Consider the following 20,584-nt stretch of genomic DNA (forward strand, 5'->3'; position numbering starts at 1 on the left):
TAAATAATTATTTACGTAATCAATATAAAAAATAATATTATATAATTAAATACACGTATAAAACTGATTTACATCAATAGTACATTAAAACTAAATTCATATAACATAATCAGGAGGTATTGCAAGAGATGAGAAAATACCTGCTTTGGACCAAAGTGTACCGACAAAGTTTGTAAACCTGTTACTTTGTCTCCTTCAAGGTCAGGTATTTCCTATTTTATCCCAACAAATATTGTATATTAAGAGAGCAAATTAAAGCAAAAGACATATTATTAGTGTTAATATATATAAGTTTATTACCTTTAGTAACAACATGATGACTAAATAGTAAACGCTCACTACAAGAAACACGGAGCATAGCGGCAAAAAATTGCCGGCCGCTCAGCTAACCGCCACAAAACATGTCAGGAGAAGTACCAATCTTTCACGCGGCTGCCCTCCGTCCTTCTCTCACCGGCGTCGAAGTTTTCCATCTCCTCAATCGTGCGTGAAACCCTTACACCCTCCTCCCCCGTGCGCCAATCTGAGCTATCGTGGCCTCTCCCCTGTTAATGGTTCGTTCTTCCACATTGATCTTTCTTTCTTGTTTTCATTATTGGTTCAAAATTTTGATTCAGGTTACTTTGATTCAGAATTTGTCTATATCTTCTATTAATTGGGGTTAATTGTTGCTATTTAGAGTTAGGAATTTGAAGGTACTACTTTTTTTATTTATTGTGTGCTTTGTATTAAAATTGATGGTTAGAGTAAATAAATGAAAAAAGTTATTTGATTGATTCAGTTTCAATAATGTTCAAGTCTGTTTTTGACATAATGTTATGGATGAAATTGTTTGAAATAAGGTCCCCAACCATCCTTTTTCTGAGAATCTATTACACACTTACATTATCAATTGAGAGCCTTAAGGTTCAGCTCAGCTTAATTTCAGCTGAATCATGTGGATCGATTGCCTTCATGCGTTGCTTTATTAGAGTTCTTCCATAAAGTTAGAAATGACTTAACTTCAGTACTAATAACTAGCTATCTACCATATATCAGGATCAGAATTTCTAAGTTATTAACATTCTCATCAAGTCAAATTTTAATTCGAAATAGTAGTAAACTAATTATTAGCACTAATGAGGTAAAATATAAAAAAAGGGGTCATTATCATTATTAGAGGAATGTTCAATTGGTCATGGATTGTGCTTTCCATTTTTGGAATTGGAATTATTAAAAAAAGGGACTTAGGTACGTGTATAAATCATATAAAGAAACGCTAAGGTGTTCATGTTGATCTCCATTATGCTCTTTGTATGCTAATAGCATCTATGTTCTGCTTCTGAGCTTGGAATTTTCATCTATTGTTCTGCTGTCTTAACCTTGTATATGAAAAGGTAGTTTAAGCAGCAGTCAGGTATTTCATCTGATGTAATTTACTTATTCTGATGGATGTATGAGACGTGGTTATTTAATCTTTTTGTTTGGTTCGTTGTTAAACAATTGTAGACAACTGAGGAAGCAGCTGAAACACTGAACCAGCTTAGACAAGGTGCAGTGAAGGTGAGTTTCTGCAACTGAATGCTACTTTGGTTTGGTTTTGATAGTGAAAAAAAAAGTTGAACTCTTGCAGAGTGGTTGCTTTTATTGCACAAGATGCAATAACTTTTGTTTTTAGGCCATTGTAGATGATAGATTTGCATGCCAGTTTTATTTACTAGTGATGGTAGTACTTGTTAGTTGTTACATATGGCTAATTGCTCAGATAGAAGATAGTTAATTACATAAGTTTACTTTCTTTAGTGGTGATGTTATAATGCTTTTCTTGTTGGGAATCAATTATTTCTTTTCTTGTTGCAGTCTGAAACTGATATGATTAGTCGATACTTGAATGATAACAATATCTCGGCAAAGGTTAGCTGTGCATTTCTCTTTCAATATGTAGATAATTCTATTAAGCCTTGCTGCTGAATTATAAATCTGATGCTTGACTTGGATTAAAATAGAGTTATCATGGTGGCATGAGTTCAAAGGAACGCAACTATGTCCAAGAGTTGTTTACCTCCAACAAGATTAGAGTGGTAAGATAAAAATTTTTTTTCTAATTTCCAGTTTTGTCAATTTTGTGGTGCTTAAATGCTTTTTTGATAAATGCATATCCCCAAGTTATTAGAATATATATACTTGATTGTAGCAAGGTTGGTCACAGTTTGGCTCCTATAATAAACTTGACTGAAGGGATTCGTGCTGATTAAAATGTGTAGCAACAATTATATATAGGCTGACCAAGATAGATAGATAAATATATTAGGATTTAGGAATAAGACTATATATATATATATCCTCAGCAAGATATACGATGAATTAATTAGTACTATTTTTATTTGTTAGTGATATTAATTTGTGATTAATAATGATTTGGTGGTTTATTAATTTTCAGCTATGGTTGGTACTTCACATTTATTCAAGGGTTTGTTTACCTTTTCGTGATTTACCTTCAAGGCTTCACAAGCAAGCAAATGGTGAATCCATGGAAAACTTATGTGAAGCTTTTAGCTGTTCTTATGGGTTCTCATGGCCTAACGAAGGGGTCTCGGGCTTTCCTTAACTGCCCTGCACAAATCATGTTCAAATCCACAAAGGTAAATTTATCAAACTAATCCTTACATTTTCTCAATCTTATAGGGAACCTATATACTGATGAAATATCCTGAATGCATTTTCATCTTATTAGTTACTTGTTGGATTTATCAGACATAAATTGGTTGAAAATTAATTCTACATGAATATCTTGATTGAAAAATATATGCATTTGTGTCCTCTTTTCTAATTTGTTGTTGACGAAGTAAACTCAAAACTTACATGTAAATCATTGCAAGTGTCTAATAATTTACTATGAGGGTGTATATGAAGTTAAACTGTTATTGGGTACAAACTAGTAAGACAAAAATAAATCTTCGTTGATCTAACGATTTAGTAAGTTATATTGGTTACTTACGACAACAACTAAGGCAGAGAGCAATTTATGAGACACTCCTCCTATACTCGTATATAGACATACAATTGGACTATAAATATTAAATACATGCCAAGATCGATTTATATAGGATATTTAATATAATTTTGTTACAATTTGCATAGTATTGGTTTCACTTTTACTTCCCAATCCAATTCAATTTTATTTAAAATATTGTCTATATCGATTTGGATTTATTGGATTTGAATTTGGGAATTGATTTTTCTTATTACATCTATATTGTGCATATATGTATGTCTCACTAGACATGTTAGCTTTTTTTTAAAGGTAAAAACCATAAAAGAGGAATTGCATATATGAGCTTGGCTGTGTAGTGCTTAATCTCCACAGATCCATAGGAAGTTGCTTGAACTCCAAGCAGAGCTGGAAGGCGAGAAGTTGAAGAGGAAGGCGATGGAGGATGAGGCAGCAGCAGAGAAGAAAAAGATGAAGGGATGGAGAGTGCTCTGATTTATCTGTTTCAACGGCAAGGCGAGGAGCTGCCACCAGACATCACTGCAGGGATGAGTTTCGTGGAATGATAGAGTGAAGAATAGAATATTAGGATTGGAGATATTTTTGATTGAAGCAAATATTTTATTGAATTAGACTAAGCAACTCTTTGAAAGAGATTTATTTTCTTCGTATTTTTATGAATATATTATTTTGTTTTGATAAAAGTTTAGATTCTAAGGTTGAAAATATTCACTCTTAAAATAATAAAAAATCTAAAAAGAATAAAAAAATAATTCAATAATATTTTTAAAAAATGTGTTTTTTTTTTGAGAAATCCAATTTTTTTTTAAAATTTTTCTTAATTTAGCGGCGGTTTTAAACCGTCGATATTTGTGACCGAAATTATAGTATTATTTAGCGGCAGTTTAAAACCGCCGCTAAACGTGTGGCAACTTGGACCTATCGAAATAAATCGCGGCGGTTCGAAACCGCCGGTAAATATGAAGCAAATCGTGTCAGTCTGGTTTGGCGGCGGTTATCTATTGGTGTGCCGCAAAATTTTGATTTAGCGGCGGTTATACCAGCGGTTGCTGGAAACCGCCGCCAAACCCAATCCCGGCGCCCATATCCATGGCGGTTCGGTTAGCCGCCGGCATTTGATTTTGTGGCGGTTTAAAACCGCCGCTAATCAAGAAAAAAACCGCCGCCATTTCGCGCCTCCCTTGTAGTGGCTCATGACCACACTGGCAAAGACTATTGATCTTGGAAATATAGTTGTCTTCTCCAGAACATAGGTCTACAATCAAAGATTATATTTGAACACAGATATATTAGACTTCTTTGAACACCAATTTGCTACATTTGAAAATTGAATTAGGCATTAACTCTAGTATTGTACTACTGTTAACTTAAAATTTTTGGGACTAACAATTTTTAATATTTTTTACTATCATTTAGCCAGTATAAATACTAAATTATTTTTAATAAATAAATTTTATTAATTTATGTGTGTAATTTCTAAAAAACATAGATGTAAACTATATTAATTCATATAATTATATATATAAAATTTTAGTAAATATAGGTACAAATTATATACTTCTTATATGTAAAATATCTGTAAATATAAATACAAACTATTGCTAGATAAATATTGACAAAAAATAATAATATTTAGTTATTTACTAACTATGTAACATTGCTTCGAAAATAAAATGCGAAATTTTTTTTACAATGCACATGAAAAAACTAGTTATATGGCTCTAAAGAGAGCATAATAATTATGTAAAGTAATACCTTGATATGAAGAAAAGGTGCAAGAATATTTGCTATTAAGTTAGCTGGTACAGTTGACAATAGTGTAGGAATTGTAGATTGCTTCCATCTTAATAGTGGCAACTGAAAGTTTTTAGATATAACATAGTTATAATATAAAAACAAGCAATAATATATGTATTCATCACCATAAAAGATAAATTGCTAGCCCAGAAGAGATAAATTTTGAGCTCACAAATTTTTAATACTTAGCCTTTCCTCTTTCTTGGGTCTCATTATTTTCTCCTAACTAATCCAAATCATGCACCTCTTTCTACCCTTCTCACAACACCAATATTGTGAAAAATTACTATGAAATTTTGATAGTGACTAGTATTTTTTTATTTTATTATTTGTTCTGATAGTATAAATTATGTATGACATAAAAGATTTATAAAATTAAATTATTTTTGTAAAAAAAATTATAGATTGACAAAAGTTTCTGCCTAAAGAAATCAACGTATCTGTAGATAAAAAATTAAATAATAAGATTTTTAGTTATTATTTTTATATGAAAAGATCTAATTTTTTATTAATAATTAATTTTAACATTCGTTATCTAAAATTTAAAATAATTTAATGTGTATACTTTTATACTTAATTAGGTGTTAATTCTGTTGTACAAATAGAAATAATTAATTTTTATATTTGCTATTTAAAAATAATATTTTTTTCTTTATGTATATAAAAATATAATTAGATATTAGCATAAAAAAATTATACTGATAGTTATAAAATTAACTCAAATGTTAATTTTATTTTCTGTAGAACAGAAAGATAGAAAAAATAGAGAATGAGAGAAAAGAGAGAAAAAGATAAAGATGAAGAATGAGAGTGAGAATGAGAGTGAGAGTTCGTTAATTTTGGAATTAAAACTTTTATTTTAATTATAAAAAATATCGAATGATATATTTTGATTTGTCAGATTACTAATATAAAATATAAATTATATATAGAGTAAAAATTGTAGAGAGAAATAAAAAAATGGAGAGAGGTAGATGAGAGAATTTAGGAAAAGAGTTTATTAATTTTGAAAAAAATATTTTCTCTCAATTTTAATAAGAGAGTGTCATGTGACACATTTGATTATTAAATTAGATAGTAGTAATATATAATACATAAAAAAATTTAATTAAAGAATGTCATGTTACATATTTTGATTGTCAAATTAGTAATTAGTCATTGATATTGATAATTGATAATGATATATAAAATAGATAGAGTGGTTGAAGGGTTGAGAGAAATAGAGAAAGGAAGAGGGAGGATGGGAGAACTCTTTAATTTTAGAGGAAAATATTTAATTTCAATTGCAATGAGAGAGTAACATGTGACACATTTTGGTTGTAAAATTAGTAAAGAGGAGGAAAGAATTCTTTAATTTTGGAGAGAAAGATTCAATTTCAATTACAACAAGAGAGTGATATATGATACATTTTAGTTGTAAAATTAATAAGGATGAGAGGAAAATTTTTTAATTTTAAAAAAAATAATTTTAATTATAATAAAAAAATTATATATGATATATTTTAATTATATTTGCCTTCATTTAGGTCAGATTTCTCTGCCAACTTTAAATTTTCTGCTGGATTTGCTCTTTAATTAGATTCAAAGGGGTCTTTTTAGATTTATTAACAATAAATCGTAGACCTAAATATTTATTCAAAACTCCAATATGATCAATATTCATCATGGTTGTCAATTGCATCCGGATGCAGTTATGGGTGTTATTATTAAAGAAAATTGCTGACTTGTATAGATCTAATTTTTGTCTATTAATTTTTTTATAATCTACTAATAATTGAAGGATTTTATCATAATTTTTCGAGTTAAGTGAGATTTTGGTTTCTAAGAGATAAGTCAAAAAATTTTTTGTTTTCAACCTTTTTTTCATATAAAATCCTCTCTAAGATTTAAAATCAAGTTTTAAAATCGTCATTTTTACTTTAAATCCTAAAATTTTGGTTCAAATTACCCATAACAAAAAAAATATAAAATAAAATAAAATAAAATAAGAAAAAGAGCGTGTTTCTGTTCCTGTAAAGAAAGAAGGGAAGAAGAAGAAGAGGGAAGAAAAGAAGAAGAAGAAGATATCTACGATCTACCTCTGTCTCTGCTTTCGCCGCTATTTCCGTACAATTTTGGTCCTTAAAGTAAGGACAATTTTAAAATCAAGTTAAACCTTAGGGACAATTTTGTATACAAAAAAAGTTGAAGACGAAAAAAATTTTCGGTTTATACCTTAGTGATCAAAATCGTACTTAATCCTAATTTTTCTCAAAAGCCTTTCGAAAAATAATTTATTTGTTGGTAAAGAATAAATAGTTGATAATAGGACACCTCTTACTGAATTTTTTGAATTAGTCTATTTTATTCTATCTTATATAATAAAAAAGAGTTCTTTTGCACAAAATAAAAAGAAATATTAGAATAGAGAATCTTCTTAACTAAAACCTCTAGATAATTTGAAAAAAAATCATAGAGTTGATGTTCCACAACTATGGATAAAGAAACTGATGTGACTAATTCACCAATTCAACCTATCCACTTAGTCTAAAAACTTTTAGACTAAGTTTTTCCATAATAAATCAATCCATTTCCATTTGAAGACTTTTCTTATTTTTTAAAAGATGCATACCTTTATAAGCTATCAAAATATTATTTGAAATTAGTTGGCCCTTCAAAAATACACTTTGATTTGGACTAATTAATTTCATACAGCCTTATAATCTATATGAGCTATAATTTTAAATATAATTTTTAAAAGACGGTAGATAAACTAATTGGCCTAACCTAGGTATAGTTAAAACCTTTGAGAATTCTCTTCGTTAAAGAAGTTTTTGATAGCATGGAATACATCACCACCAACTAACAATAAAACTCAAAGAATTTTGCAATCATCTATTCTCTCTTAGAGTAATATGAGAGTGGACACTAAACATAGAAAAATAGATTCTCTTAATTGTTAAAAAAATTAAAAAAATAAAATGTGATCTTTAATTTTTTATTATTTTTTTATTTTTTTTTTGTTTGTCTCACTTATAAAATTAACGATGAAAGATTATATTTTAATCTCTTAATTATTAAAAAAAATAAAAAGGATCAATTTCTCTAAATTTAACCCTCTCTTAACCTCCTACAAAGAAATATGTCTTTGCAGCTTATGGCCGAGTTACTAGAGGTGATATCACCATTATTTCCGACCAACCTTCAAGTTTTGTTCCTCTGATCCTTGTTTTAAATTTTTTGTAAAAAAATTGTATTGTCTCCCTTCTTTATCACCCATATAAAAAAAAAAATCACTAGTGCCTTTCAAATGTTTACATAGGACCTTTAATAATAAGTAAATGTAAGTATATGTGAGAATAAATATAATAATAATTAAAAATAAAATTTTATTTACATCAATACAAAAATGAACTTACATTAATTGAATAACCTGTCATTCCCACAAAATAGATCAGGAGACACCAAAGCAATGGCTTTGATCTTGATATTCCCGCAAGTCCAAAACTCTGTAAAAAAAATGTTTGGAGATAATTTATACGTACAAATTGGTTGTTTTATATACCTTATAATTACAATGTAGATATTTTTGATAGGTAACTAAAATAAATATAATTTTATTTTATAATTATAATTATAATGTAGATATTTAATTCGATTTTTTTTTCGGGTCACTTCTAATCAGGCTAAAGTAGACCTCTTTTTAAAGTCGGATCTAAATCTACTTAAATTCGGCTCGACCCAATCCAAAAATATTACTATAAGATACAAGTAAATCTCACCAAATGAGAGATTAAAAAAAAAGGTTAAGAAAATAATTAAAATAAATTCTAATTTATAAATTCTAATTTATAATGCTAGGGGGCAGCAATTTTTGTGATTGTTAGCCATCAATTAGCCATCAATGATGATTTAATGGTGTGAGATTTGTGTGAAATTTCATCCAATGGCTCACCTTCCTCTGCTGGTCACATGCTGGCCAACATTCAATAAAACTGCTGACCCTAGACTTTTCCTATTATGTTTTTGCGAAGAGTAAAGCTATTTGCGCCTTTCTTACCAATATATTTTTTTATTCTCTTTATAAAAATTTTATAACTACCAGTAATAAATATAAGGATATTTTTGTTTGAAAACTAAATTCAACATTAAAAATGATTTTAAACGTAAAAAAAAAAATTAGAGATGATTTTAATTTTCATCAGCCAAATTAAATCAGTAAATAGTATTTTAATTTTTGTAGTATAATAAGGAATAATACTTTATCCGAAATTATATTGCCACATTGTACTTTAATTGAAATTTAATTTAGAAGATATGATAGACATTGATATGCTGATAAAAGTAATAAATCAATTATAACGTACCATAAATAAACATGATATAGAGATAATGACTCCAGTTTTGTATGAAATTTTTCCAGATGCCAAAGGACGATATGGCTTGTTAATCTACAATAATAATAATAATAATAATAAAACATATAACATTAATTAGTATAGAAAAGTAAGGCATACCATAAACAAAGTAATAAGCTAGAATGTGTATGTAAAAAAAATTATTTTGATGCATTAATAGTGAAAAATAGATTATATTATTGTCCAAATATATCTGTTTGTTTAAATTATCATTTTCACAATTAATATAAAATATAGTTATTTTTGTTGATATAATATAATGTAATCGGATACACACTTTACGCTGATAATACAACAAAATTAAAATTACAGAATCTAAAATTTCACAAGGCCAAGAAGTTCATACCTTGTCTGTTTCAGGATCAGATAATTGATTTACGCCAACTACATACCAATGCATGAAAATGATAGGAATGATATACTGAGGGAAAAAAAAAGGTTAATTAATAAAACACTTCTGAAGTTATAATTAATAATCATATCTTCTAAGAGAAAAAAAACCTTTCATCTTCTAGAATCATTGGAAAGAAAGAAAAAAAAAAGTGAAAACTTAGGTGTAGTCGACTTCACGTGAAGTTGATGGTTGAGAGTTGTTAGATAAAAATTTAGTCAAATTAATCAAATTATCTAATGGCTCTGAGGCTATCAACTTCACGTAAAAACAATTGTACCTAAATTTTCACAAAAAAAAGTTAAGAAATATTACAAAGTAATATACATATTATTTTGGGGTTGTTTTCATCTCCCTATCAAGACTCGTAGAAGCGTTCCAATAAAAATATTATATTTAAAGTAAAAATACTAAAGAAAAATAATTGAGATTCATAATTTATTTTTCTAATTATTCTCTTCATTATATAAAAAAAACCTTGAATCTCTTTCATTTTTTATTATTTAAAAAAAACATATAGAGTCGACTTTTGCTCATTTAAATATTAGAAAGATAATTATAAACATGCATCATCATGACTTCCAATTGTTTTTATTTTTAGTATTCAAAATTGGTCATTAATAAGTGAGAAAAAATTGGCTTTTATACTATAAAAAAATACAATAAATATATACAATAAGTATTATAAAGAATATTTTTTTAAAAGAAATACCTTTCTCACCATTTGGCACTTGAAATCTGAAACATTTTAATTATTTTAATGTATTGTTTTAAATGGTAAAATAGTAGTTAGTTGTTCTTCACTCAACTACTATATTTTTTAAAAGAATGACAAATTTGAATTTTGTAAAGATATATTTAATAATAACAAATATTTGGTTTGGTAAGAGAACTTTATATATTATTGATCATGTCTATAAACTTTCATGTGAATATAAAATCATTTGACATATTTTTTTAAATCAAACTATTGACTCTAATATAAAAGATTAAAACATTTGATAGATATACTATTTTAGACATCAAAATATGATAATGAATTGTGATTATATTTTTTTACCAATATATCATCCTTCTGCAAATTTATTATTAAAATACCTCAATTTTCATACTATATTTAGTTATACAAAAAAAATGTATGTAAAATTATAACAATTTGATGGTAAGTTTGTAAAAGAATGGAAAATCAATAAAAAAAGGCAATAAATTATTTCTGAATGCAAGATGATATTATTTATGGTATAGGAAGGGTGAAGTGATAAGAGATTTTGCTGGCTAGTGTACATAATTAAGATCGTAATTAAATATTAATCTAATTTATAAACAATAATTGTGATATAGAAGGATGAAGCTCACCTTGAATAAGCCAAGAAAAAACTTTGGAGATATATCTGATAAATTTTCCACTGCAAGGACCGATGCCGAACATATGCTCATTAACTGACCGGAGATAAAAAAAATATTAACTCATAAGTCTCTGAGCCATTCAACGCAATCACTAAAGGAAAAGCACAGGTAAACAATAATGAAAATATTAAACAATGTAAAAAATTGATTAATTGGATGTTCAATTCATTAAATGTGTAGATGGTTATTCTAATATTAAGATTTGGATGAATATTTTAGAGTGTAGCGTGTTTTACTTGAATTGAGCCAATTTAAAAGTCCATTGTTTATATTGTTCAAAAAAGTCATTGGTTACTTAGATCCAGTTTGGGTAACCAACTTAATTAAGCTCCTTTTGATAAAATAATTTAAACAATAAATGACTCTGTTAAAAGTAACTTATAAATAAGTTATTTTGTGTTTGAATTTTTAACTCTAAAAGTGCTTATTTTATAGAAATGTGATGAAAAATAAAAATATTATGAGAGAAGTCATTTTTTTAACTTTTCTATATAAGCTCCTAAATAGCTTTTTAGAAAGTTGCCAGAGATTAATACTACTACTTTTCATAAGTCAAAAGTAAAAAAAAAAAGTTACTTCTAAAATTTTCCAAACGGGTTCTTAACATAACATCTAATTAAATAAATATATTAAAGAAAATGCTAGGAGGACAATGATTTTATTGAACAATATAAACAATCACCAATCAAATAAAAACACACTACACCTCTAAATTAACCTTCTAAATTTTAATATTAAAATAACTATCTGTACACTAATAAAATAAACATCCGATATATCTATTATTTAAATTATTTAATATTTTCATTGTTCACCTATACTTTTTCATATATTAATTTAAAAAATGTTTTCAACTATTCCAACCGAACCCACCCATACCTTTTATTATGAAATGGACAATATTAACAAGTGTGTAGTATAGCATTTAAGGTTGATTGTGATTTGTGAACTAACCACAGTAATTAAATAATAAGAGACAGTAAAGTTTTGGACAGTATGCATGATATCCTTCATAGACTTGATCCAAATGCTTTCTGTATCATACGGTTCAGAAGTTGCTTTTATTAAAAAATTTCGTCTCTTGGGTTTATGAGGTGTGGATCCTCCATGAATGAATTCGTAAGAATGGTTCCAGTTATGGACTTTTCTGTTCTTGTGCCATAAAGCTCTTGCTGTTGCAACTGAACCTAAACAACCAACCCAATTTTATGTTGTACATATAATAAAGACTCGCATGTAATTGAATTCATTTATTAAATAATTTAATAAATTTGACTAAATTATTATTTAATAAATATAATTATACTTGAGTTTTTATCTAAACAAAAAGAAAAGAAAAAAGTGGTACCAGTTGTGATGGAAAGTGATGATCGAGTAGGATGATGAGGAAATGGTGATGTGCCAAGAAGCAGCCTGGAAGTTGAAGCCATTCGGAATCAACAAATTTTGGATCACTTGCAATCAAGTAAGACAACAAAGTTGTGTTTATCATGACACAACATCTATATACACTTGTCCTGCTACTTATATATATAATTTGGGAAAATTTTCAAGTGTATTAGAAATATTGATATTTCAGTTGTTTTAACTGTTAATTTTAATTAATATATTATAAAAAATTTTTTAAGTGTATTAGAAATATTAGTGTTTCGGTTGTTTTAATCGTTGATATCAATTATAAAAAATATATATTAATTGAAATTAACGGTTAAAACAATTAGAACAATGATATTTTTGATACATTCAAAATTTTTTATATTATATATATTTTTTATAATTTAGATCAACGGTGGTTAAAATAATTAGAACACCTATATTCTCGATACACTTAAAATTCTTCCTGTAATTTGTCAATTATTATACGTAGGTCTACTAGTCTTCCGTATAGAATGGATCATAGATTCTACATAGATTTCTATAGACAAAAGAAAAGATCAAATGTCTCACATGGGCACATGTATTGAGATTATGCTATTTAAATTATAGTTTGTTGTCTATTATATTATTTAGTTAAATATTTTAATATAATGCTTTTGTATGAAAATCATGTTATAAATGGGATTGACATATTTGACTAAATAAATATATTTGATTGAATTATTTAATAATAGTTCACAATATTACTTTTATATAAAGACATTGTTATTAAAATATTTATGTGTTATTTATCCGTTTGAAAAAATTTAAAATTATAGATAAAATATTGTTTTATAATAAAAAGTTATAATTATTTTGTTAAATTTGTTTTTTGGCATAAAAACTAAAAAGAAATAAAAAATCAATTCAATAAAAATTAATAAATAATTATAGTTAACTTTTAACACTAGTTAAGTATTTAGTTAAGTAGTTAATAATCAAATTAAACTTAATTTTTTAAATATGACTAAAATTATTAGTGTTCTAAAAGTTAGTTAAGATTGTTGGAATAATTAATTTTCAATAATCCAGATCATCCATATTGAATCACCAAAAATATAACATAATGCGGAAGCGTACCTGAATTCATAAACATAAATTATGATTGGAAGAGTTTGGATCTTGTGGTTCTTTCGATCTTCCTCAACCAAAGCCTTCTGTATTCCTAGGCGGCTAAACTGCAACTCTTTTGATGGGGAAAGAGCAACAAAGGCGGCTTTGGTATATTGGGACCGAAACCCTGAAGGTCTATTTATATTTGAGCATGGCACCCATTAAACCCTTAAGCCCAAATAAAATAGTATCTAAAGCCCAAAAGATAATATATCTAAAATCCAAAAAGATAATTATCTAAGGAACAAAAGATAATATCCGGTTTTATTCTCATTTAATTCCAAATCAAAAGTAATAATGACTTATTTAATTAGCATTTATAACAATAAATGAGATCATCATTATATAAGTCATTTAATTTGAAATAGCATCATTTGTGATTATAATTGATATATGTATTGCCCACAAATAAGTTAGGAAATTAAATAATTTCCTAACAATCTCCCACTTGGGCTATACATATATTCTTTCTTGACATAATCACATTTTATAAACTTTATGCGCGCATCTGAATGCTATTTCTTTCATTACTTTAACAATCTGGTCCGTCTCATACATTAGATATGGAACTACCGCAGCTTTTATCACATTAAATGCCGTGACTAAACCACGCCAATCACCATCCTAATATACTTAACGACATAGATCAAATTTGGATGAGTAATATGGAAATTACATGCCAAGTGATCTCATGCATGTCTATTTCCAGCTGGTCCAACTTTATTGAGATCAGACACAATACAAATATTGCAAATGAACATTTCATATAACATGAAATAAACCATCAACTTAATTCTGAAAATAACTCAATATCTGTCATAGGACATATAGCATAAAATAAACTCCCACTAAATCAAAGCATCATAAATATTGACACTCATCCGAGCAGTGTGCTCATAAAAAACTTTAGGGTTCAATCCCTTGGTAATGGGTCTGCTAGCATATACTCTGTTTCCATATGTCCTATGGAAAAATCTGTTTTTCTTAAACTTTCTCCTTGACAACTAAGAAACTTGATGTCTGTATGCTTCGATTTTGTCAAGCTCTTATTGTTATTGGAGTATAGTACTTACTGACTTGTTGTCACAAAATATCTTTAATGGCCATTTCAATGTCATCTACTATATGAAGCTTAGTGACAAAGTTTCGCAACCATATGCCATGAAATCAGAATCAGAGTACCTAATGATCTCCAAATTTTCTGATCTCCGATAAATAAGCATGTAATCCTTTGTTCTCTTTAGATAACGCATTATGCGTTTAACAGCTATCCAATGATCCATATCCGGATTGCTCAAGTATCTACCTAACACTCCCACTATAAATGATATATCAGGATGTATGTAGACTTGAGCATACATTAAATTCCCTAGTGCTAATGCATAAGGTTTATCATGCATTGCTGTCCTCTCAAGATCATTTTCAGGGCATTGTTTGAGACTGAACTTGTCTCCTTTAGTTATGGGTGTGTCCATTGGTCTACAACTTTTCATGCCATATTTACTTAAAATCTTTTCGATATAGTTCTTTTGTGATAATCCAAGAATACCTTGAGAGCAATCTCTTAGTATCTCGATTCTTAATACAAAAGAGGCATCACCAAAATCTTTCATTTCGAATTTGTCCGATAGAAATTTCTTAGTTTCATGCAACAAGCCTATATCGTTACTAGCAAGTAGAATGTCATCAACATATAAGACCAAAAGGATGTATTTACTCCCACTGAACTTGCGGTATACACATTCATTTATAATATTTACCTCAAAACCATGAGGTAATGACTTTAATTAAACTTGTGATACCATTAACGGGAAGCTTGTTTGAGACCATAGATGGATTTTCTTCTTTCTCTATTGGATCTCCTTACTGACATTTGCTGTATGAATTGGGATTGAGGAGGATTCTCATTATTTTACTGTGCTGTAGCAGTATCTTGAGCAACAACGATATTCTCATTGTTCTCTTGTACTGTAACTGGATCTACAGTAGGATTCTCATTGTGCTCTTGTACTATAACTGTGTCTTGAACAATAATAGGTACAAAGACCTGATCATTGTCAGTTACATAATCCTCATCAAAAGCAACATTCCTAAAATTTCCTTCCCCCCAAACTCAACATCCTCAAGAAATCTCGCATTTCCCGTTTCAAAAATAGACCTTAATGCAGGATTGTAAAACTTGTACCCCCGTGAGCGCTCAGCGTAACCAACAAAGTAGCAACTAATTATTCTTGAGTCCAATTTCCTTTCATGCGGCCTATAAGGTCACGCCTCAGCTGGACATCCCCAAATATGCAGATGCTTTATACTGAGCCTTTTTCCAGTCCAAATTTCATATGGGGTTTTGTTAATTGCTTTGCTTGGCACCCTACTAAGGATGTACACTGCGGTCTTTAATGCTTCTCTCCAGAGTGATTCAGGTAAGGAAGAATGACTAATCATACTTCTCACCATGTCCTTAAGAGTTCGGTTCCTTCGCTCTGCAACACCATTCATGCTAGGTTTGTCTGGCATGGTGTATTGCGGAACAATACCACACTCCTCTAGGAAAAGAGCAAAAGGCCCGGGACGTTGCTCACCTGAACCGTCATATCTTCCGTAGTATTCACCACCACGATCAGATTTGACAGCTTTAATTTTCTTTCCAAGTTGAAGTTCAACTTCAACTTTGAAAGACTTGAAAACATCCAAGGCTTGGGACTTTTCATGAATTAAATATAGATACCCATAACGAGAGTAATCATCTATGAACGTAATAAAGTACCATTGTCCATTCCAAGAGACAGTAAAGAATGGGCCACATATATCGGTATGTATTAGTTCTAAGACATCTTTAGCTCTCTCGGCACCTAATTTTCTTTCGTTTGTCCTTTTCCCCTTTATGCACTCAATGCAAACTTCAAAGTCCGCCAAATTTAGGGGTCTGAGAATTCCATCCGACACGAGCCTCTTAATTCTCTGTTTAGGGATGTGGCCTAGGCATTTGTGCCATAATGATGCTGAATTCTCATTTAGTTTTGTTTTGTACCCGTTTGCAGTATTTCATTGTTATTTTAAGTCAAGCCTATATAGATTATCCACCAAATGACCAGAGCAAATATTATTTGAATTATAAAAGAGACTGACTTTATTGTCTCCGAATGAACAAAATAACCTGATTTGTCCAAACGAGAAACAGAAACCAAATTTCGTCTAAATGACGGTACATAAAATGTCTCTAATAAATCCAAATAAAATCCACTCGTGAAACATAATCTAAAGGTTCCTATAGCTTCGACTGCAACTATATTGCCGTCTGCCACACAAATGTATCTTTCAGCATCACTTGGCGGTCGGCTCCACAGGCAACCCCTTCTTTACACGCCAAGTGGCATATTTGGTACAATCCTTCTTCATGTGTCCCGCCTTCTTACAGAAGAAACAGGTTGAAACTTGATCCTGTTTCTTAGCCTTTTTCTGCTGAGAAGGTATATCCGCAGTAGTATCACGCTTTCTTTTATACTGAGAAGATGAAGCCATGTGAGCATTTTCAGTCTTATCTTGCTGTAGCCTCTCTTCTTCTTGCACACAGTGAGATATAAGCTCATTTAAGGACCAAGTGTCCTTCAGAGTGTTATAACTCACTTTGAATTGCCCAAAGTGTGAAGGAAGGGAAATCAAAATGAAATGCACGAGTAAATCTTCAGACAACTCTAACTTTAGTGCTTTCAATTTTGAAGCAAGATGAGACATTTCCATAATGTACTCCCTTATGTTCCCTGTACCTTTATATCTCATGGAGACAAATTTGCTCAAAAGACTACTTGCCTCCGCTTTTTCATTCTTAGTAAAGAATTTTTCAACATCCTTTAGGAACTTTTTGGCATCTTTATCCTCAGTAATTGAGCCCCGAAACGCCTCAGGAATTGACCGTTTCATGATCATAATGCTCATTCGATTGGATCTCTCCCATTTCTCTATTTTAACCTCATTGAGGTTTTCCGGAGTGGAAGTGGGTTTCTCCTCTCGAAGAGCTGTGTCTAGATCCATACAACCGAGGACAATCTCCACGGTATCCTTCCAAACTTTAAAGTTTGAACCATTCAGCATAGGAATACTGCTAATTTGCGCAGAAACATTGGTAGCTAAAGCCATAGTTTCTGGATTAGAACAAAAAGAACACGCAGTAAATATTAGATATTAATGGGTAAAAATCCATATTGAGATATCTAGCACAACATTAATTTTCAATCTTTGGATAGAAAAATTAACGGTAAGTGATACTCTCATTGCAGTAATCAAATATTGTCAAAATTCCTGTCACACATTAAGCCTTTCTTTGGACCGACTTAATGCACACATGGAAACTTAAACTTCGCAACCTATTTATTACCGCATATATTTTCTATTAATTGGCCAAACAATAACCTTCCTTTGGGCCAATTATTGACCGCATAATTAATAGAAAATAAACAGAAGTATGCAATGCTTATTATTTGGCCAAACAATAAACTTCCTTTGGGCCGATTATTGTTTGCATAAATAATAAACATTACTTTATTTCTTAATTAGTTACCGAAACATGTATTTACTATCAATATGTGTATGTAATTCGGCCAAATATAGACCTTCCTTTGAGCCGACCAATATTTGCATGAATTACATAACATCATATTCCTTATGTTTTGAATAAATCAATTTTCACAAAAGAGGCTACTTTGGCAGCATAATGTTCAATCAATTTATTCTAAAATCAAATCTTTATAAAAAATGGGTATAATAATTCAAATTGTTACTAGTTTCCTCATGTAACAATGAATTTTTTTTTTGTTATTATTAATATGTACACATAACTTGGCCAAATATAAATCTCCTTTTGGATTAATTAATATTCGCATAAGTGACATATACATATTAATCCTTATATCCTAAAAGGATAATCAATTCACTTTACACCAAATTAATGGCACACATAATTTAAATTTTTTTTTTGAACAATCAGAATTTAGCAAAACTCTATTAATATTTTAAAATAAATAAATTTATTACTTAAAAAAAAAATTCTGCCGAGCTGAAAGATTGCCTCATAAAATATATACGTGTCTCAGTGTATAACCAAATAATGATATATGTCTATCAACATATATACCCATTAGCACGTCTTTACTCATATATAGAAAATTCATGATGTGCATCAATAAACATACTAATTAATACATATATATACATATATGACAGACGACGCACATCATGAAAACAATTTCACGAAGCCTTTAGTGATTTTATATGTAATGTAAACCGTGCATGTGTATATATATTGATCTAATAAAAATCGAATATTTTGGATGATTAAATTATGGATGGCTCTGATACCACTTGTTGGAATAATTAATTTTTAATAATCTAGATCATCCATATTGAATCACCAAAAATATAACATAATGCGGAAGCGTACCTGAATTCATAAACAAAAATTATGATTGGAAGAGTTTGGATCTTGTTGGATCTTGTTGTTCTTTCGATCTTCCTCAACCAAAGCCTTCTGTATTCCTAGGCGGCTAAACTGCAACTCTTTTGATGGGGAAAGAGCAACAAAGGCGGCTTTGGTATATTGGGGACCGAAACCCTGAAGGTCTATTTATATTTGAGCATGGCACCCATTAAACCCTTAAGCCCAAATAAAATAGTATCTAAAGCCCAAAAGATAATATATCTAAAATCCAAAAAATAATTATCTAAGGAACAAAAGATAATATCCGGTTTTATTCTCTTTTATTTTAACTAACAATGTTTTTTAGTTTTCTCTTTTTTAAAGTAAAATACTTTTTTTAGATAAATATATTTTAACAATAATTTAGCATTTACAAATTTAGGGAGGTTAATATTTTCTTTTTGCTTTTTCATTTCTCATTTACACATACAATGTCAAATAATATCTGACAATAAAATCGATGTTTTGAGCATATTTTTGTAGATAATAATAAGAACAACAATAATCAAGATGATATCACAGGCGGCTCTAATATTAATCACTACTGAATCTCAACCTCATGAGGTAGGATTATTGGATCAGAACAGCAATAACTATAGTTATAATAATGCTACACCATGGTATCCTACAATTAATACTCTTCCAAGAACAAAGTGATTATTATTGGTGGTGTAGTTACTACTTGCAGCGTAGGTAGTTCAAGTTGTTGCACAACTTGACTGATTATTATAAAGAATTTGATATATAACGAATATTTTATTCATTTTTTTTATAATAGATGTATTGTAATAATTTTTTATAAAAAATATTAATTTAAATTTATTTAAGATTTGATTTATCAATTTTTTTAGTTAAATTAATTTATTTGATCTAATTTTGACAAAAATAATGTGATTTAATCAGTTATATGTATTGAATTTTAATTACTAAAAATATCTTTATCTACTAAACAAAAAACTTGTTTGTGTAAAAATTTTTTAAATAAATAAATAAAATAATTTTTAGATCGAAATCACTCGAATCATCTACTTTTTAAACTTAGATTTTAATACAAACTCAATTTTAATAATATGTCAAAAAGTATAAAAAAATCGAGTGATAAACATAGATAAATATATTTTAAGAATAATTTAGTATTTATAAATTTATTTATGTTACTATTTTCTTTTTGTTTTTTGATTTCTCATTACACATACACTGTCAAATAATATCTGAGAGTAAATTCGATGATTTTGAACACATTTCTTATAACGATAAATAATAGGGAGTCATTTAGATAAAGATGTTAAAAATATTTTTTTTTAAAAAATTAAAATTTAACATATATAATTAATTAAATTGTATTATTTTTATTAAAATTAGACCGGACAAATCAATTTAACAAAAAAATTAATAAATTAAATTTTAAATCGGTATAAATTAAGAATAAAGTATTGTTTTTGTCCCCAACGTTTGCGGTAAATCCTATTTGTGTCCCTAACGTTTAAATCGTCCTATTTGTATCCCAAACGTTTGTAAAAGTGATTCAATGTTATCCTATCGTCAATTATACATTATGAACGCTTTAGTTTGAGTTTTAAAAATATGTTCTTGAAGTTAGA

The 20,584-nt window shown here is 28.8% G+C and overlaps 3 protein-coding genes across 10 annotated transcripts in view; 2 read left to right on the forward strand and 1 right to left on the reverse strand.

Annotated features, from left to right (window-relative positions):
* The window catches only part of LOC107469573 (uncharacterized), a 14,713-nt gene extending 11,264 nt beyond the window's left edge, over positions 1–3,449 (forward strand). Inside the window, exon 6 of one of the 4 annotated variants that reach the window (XM_052259750.1) lies at positions 3,331–3,449. The gene's annotated coding sequence lies outside the window, so the exon portion shown is untranslated. Of the gene's footprint in view, positions 1–3,261 lie in introns of all 4 variants that reach the window. The other 3 variants (XM_052259755.1, XM_052259746.1, XM_052259757.1) reach the window with 3 other exon arrangements.
* Positions 1–12,476, reverse strand: part of LOC107473062 (naringenin 8-dimethylallyltransferase 1, chloroplastic) — a 36,080-nt gene extending 23,604 nt beyond the window's left edge. The window contains exons 1-9 of one of the 4 annotated variants that reach the window (XM_052259732.1): positions 12,333–12,476; positions 11,939–12,171; positions 10,934–11,017; positions 9,533–9,607; positions 9,136–9,219; positions 8,188–8,277; positions 4,748–4,849; positions 4,182–4,247; positions 301–333 (exon numbers count right to left, since the gene is read on the reverse strand). In XM_052259732.1, the coding sequence (XP_052115692.1) occupies positions 301–333; positions 4,182–4,247; positions 4,748–4,849; positions 8,188–8,277; positions 9,136–9,219; positions 9,533–9,607; positions 10,934–11,017; positions 11,939–12,171; positions 12,333–12,414 (849 nt within the window). In that variant the 5' untranslated portion in view covers positions 12,415–12,476. Of the gene's footprint in view, positions 1–140; positions 213–300; positions 334–4,181; positions 4,248–4,747; positions 4,850–8,187; positions 8,278–9,135; positions 9,220–9,532; positions 9,608–10,933; positions 11,018–11,938; positions 12,172–12,332 lie in introns of all 4 variants that reach the window. The other 3 variants (XM_052259735.1, XM_052259734.1, XM_052259737.1) reach the window with 3 other exon arrangements.
* LOC107469268 (uncharacterized) lies at positions 488–3,423 on the forward strand. Of its 2 annotated transcripts, XM_016088678.3 has the most exons (6): positions 488–554; positions 1,489–1,542; positions 1,840–1,893; positions 1,986–2,060; positions 2,420–2,621; positions 3,284–3,423. In XM_016088678.3, exons 1-5 carry the CDS (start codon positions 552–554, stop codon positions 2,585–2,587), a joined length of 354 nt encoding a protein of 117 aa, XP_015944164.1. In that variant the 5' UTR covers positions 488–551; the 3' UTR covers positions 2,588–2,621; positions 3,284–3,423. The 2 variants fall into 2 exon arrangements, with proteins under 2 accessions (XP_015944164.1, XP_052115723.1); XM_052259763.1 differs by lacking the exon at positions 1,986–2,060.
* Positions 12,477–20,584: the final 8,108 nt, after the last annotated feature.

The sequence above is a fragment of the Arachis duranensis genome, chromosome 1 (assembly GCF_000817695.3).
Source record: "Arachis duranensis cultivar V14167 chromosome 1, aradu.V14167.gnm2.J7QH, whole genome shotgun sequence".
In the NCBI taxonomy this organism is placed as follows: domain Eukaryota; kingdom Viridiplantae; phylum Streptophyta; class Magnoliopsida; order Fabales; family Fabaceae; genus Arachis; species Arachis duranensis.

Bases quoted from the DNA above. Each gene is read 5' to 3' on its own strand.
- LOC107469268 (XM_016088678.3), top strand. The intron at 1,543-1,839 runs GTGAGTTTCTGC...TTCTTGTTGCAG, and splicing joins TTAGACAAGGTGCAGTGAAG to TCTGAAACTGATATGATTAG. The intron at 2,061-2,419 runs GTAAGATAAAAA...ATTAATTTTCAG, and splicing joins CCTCCAACAAGATTAGAGTG to CTATGGTTGGTACTTCACAT.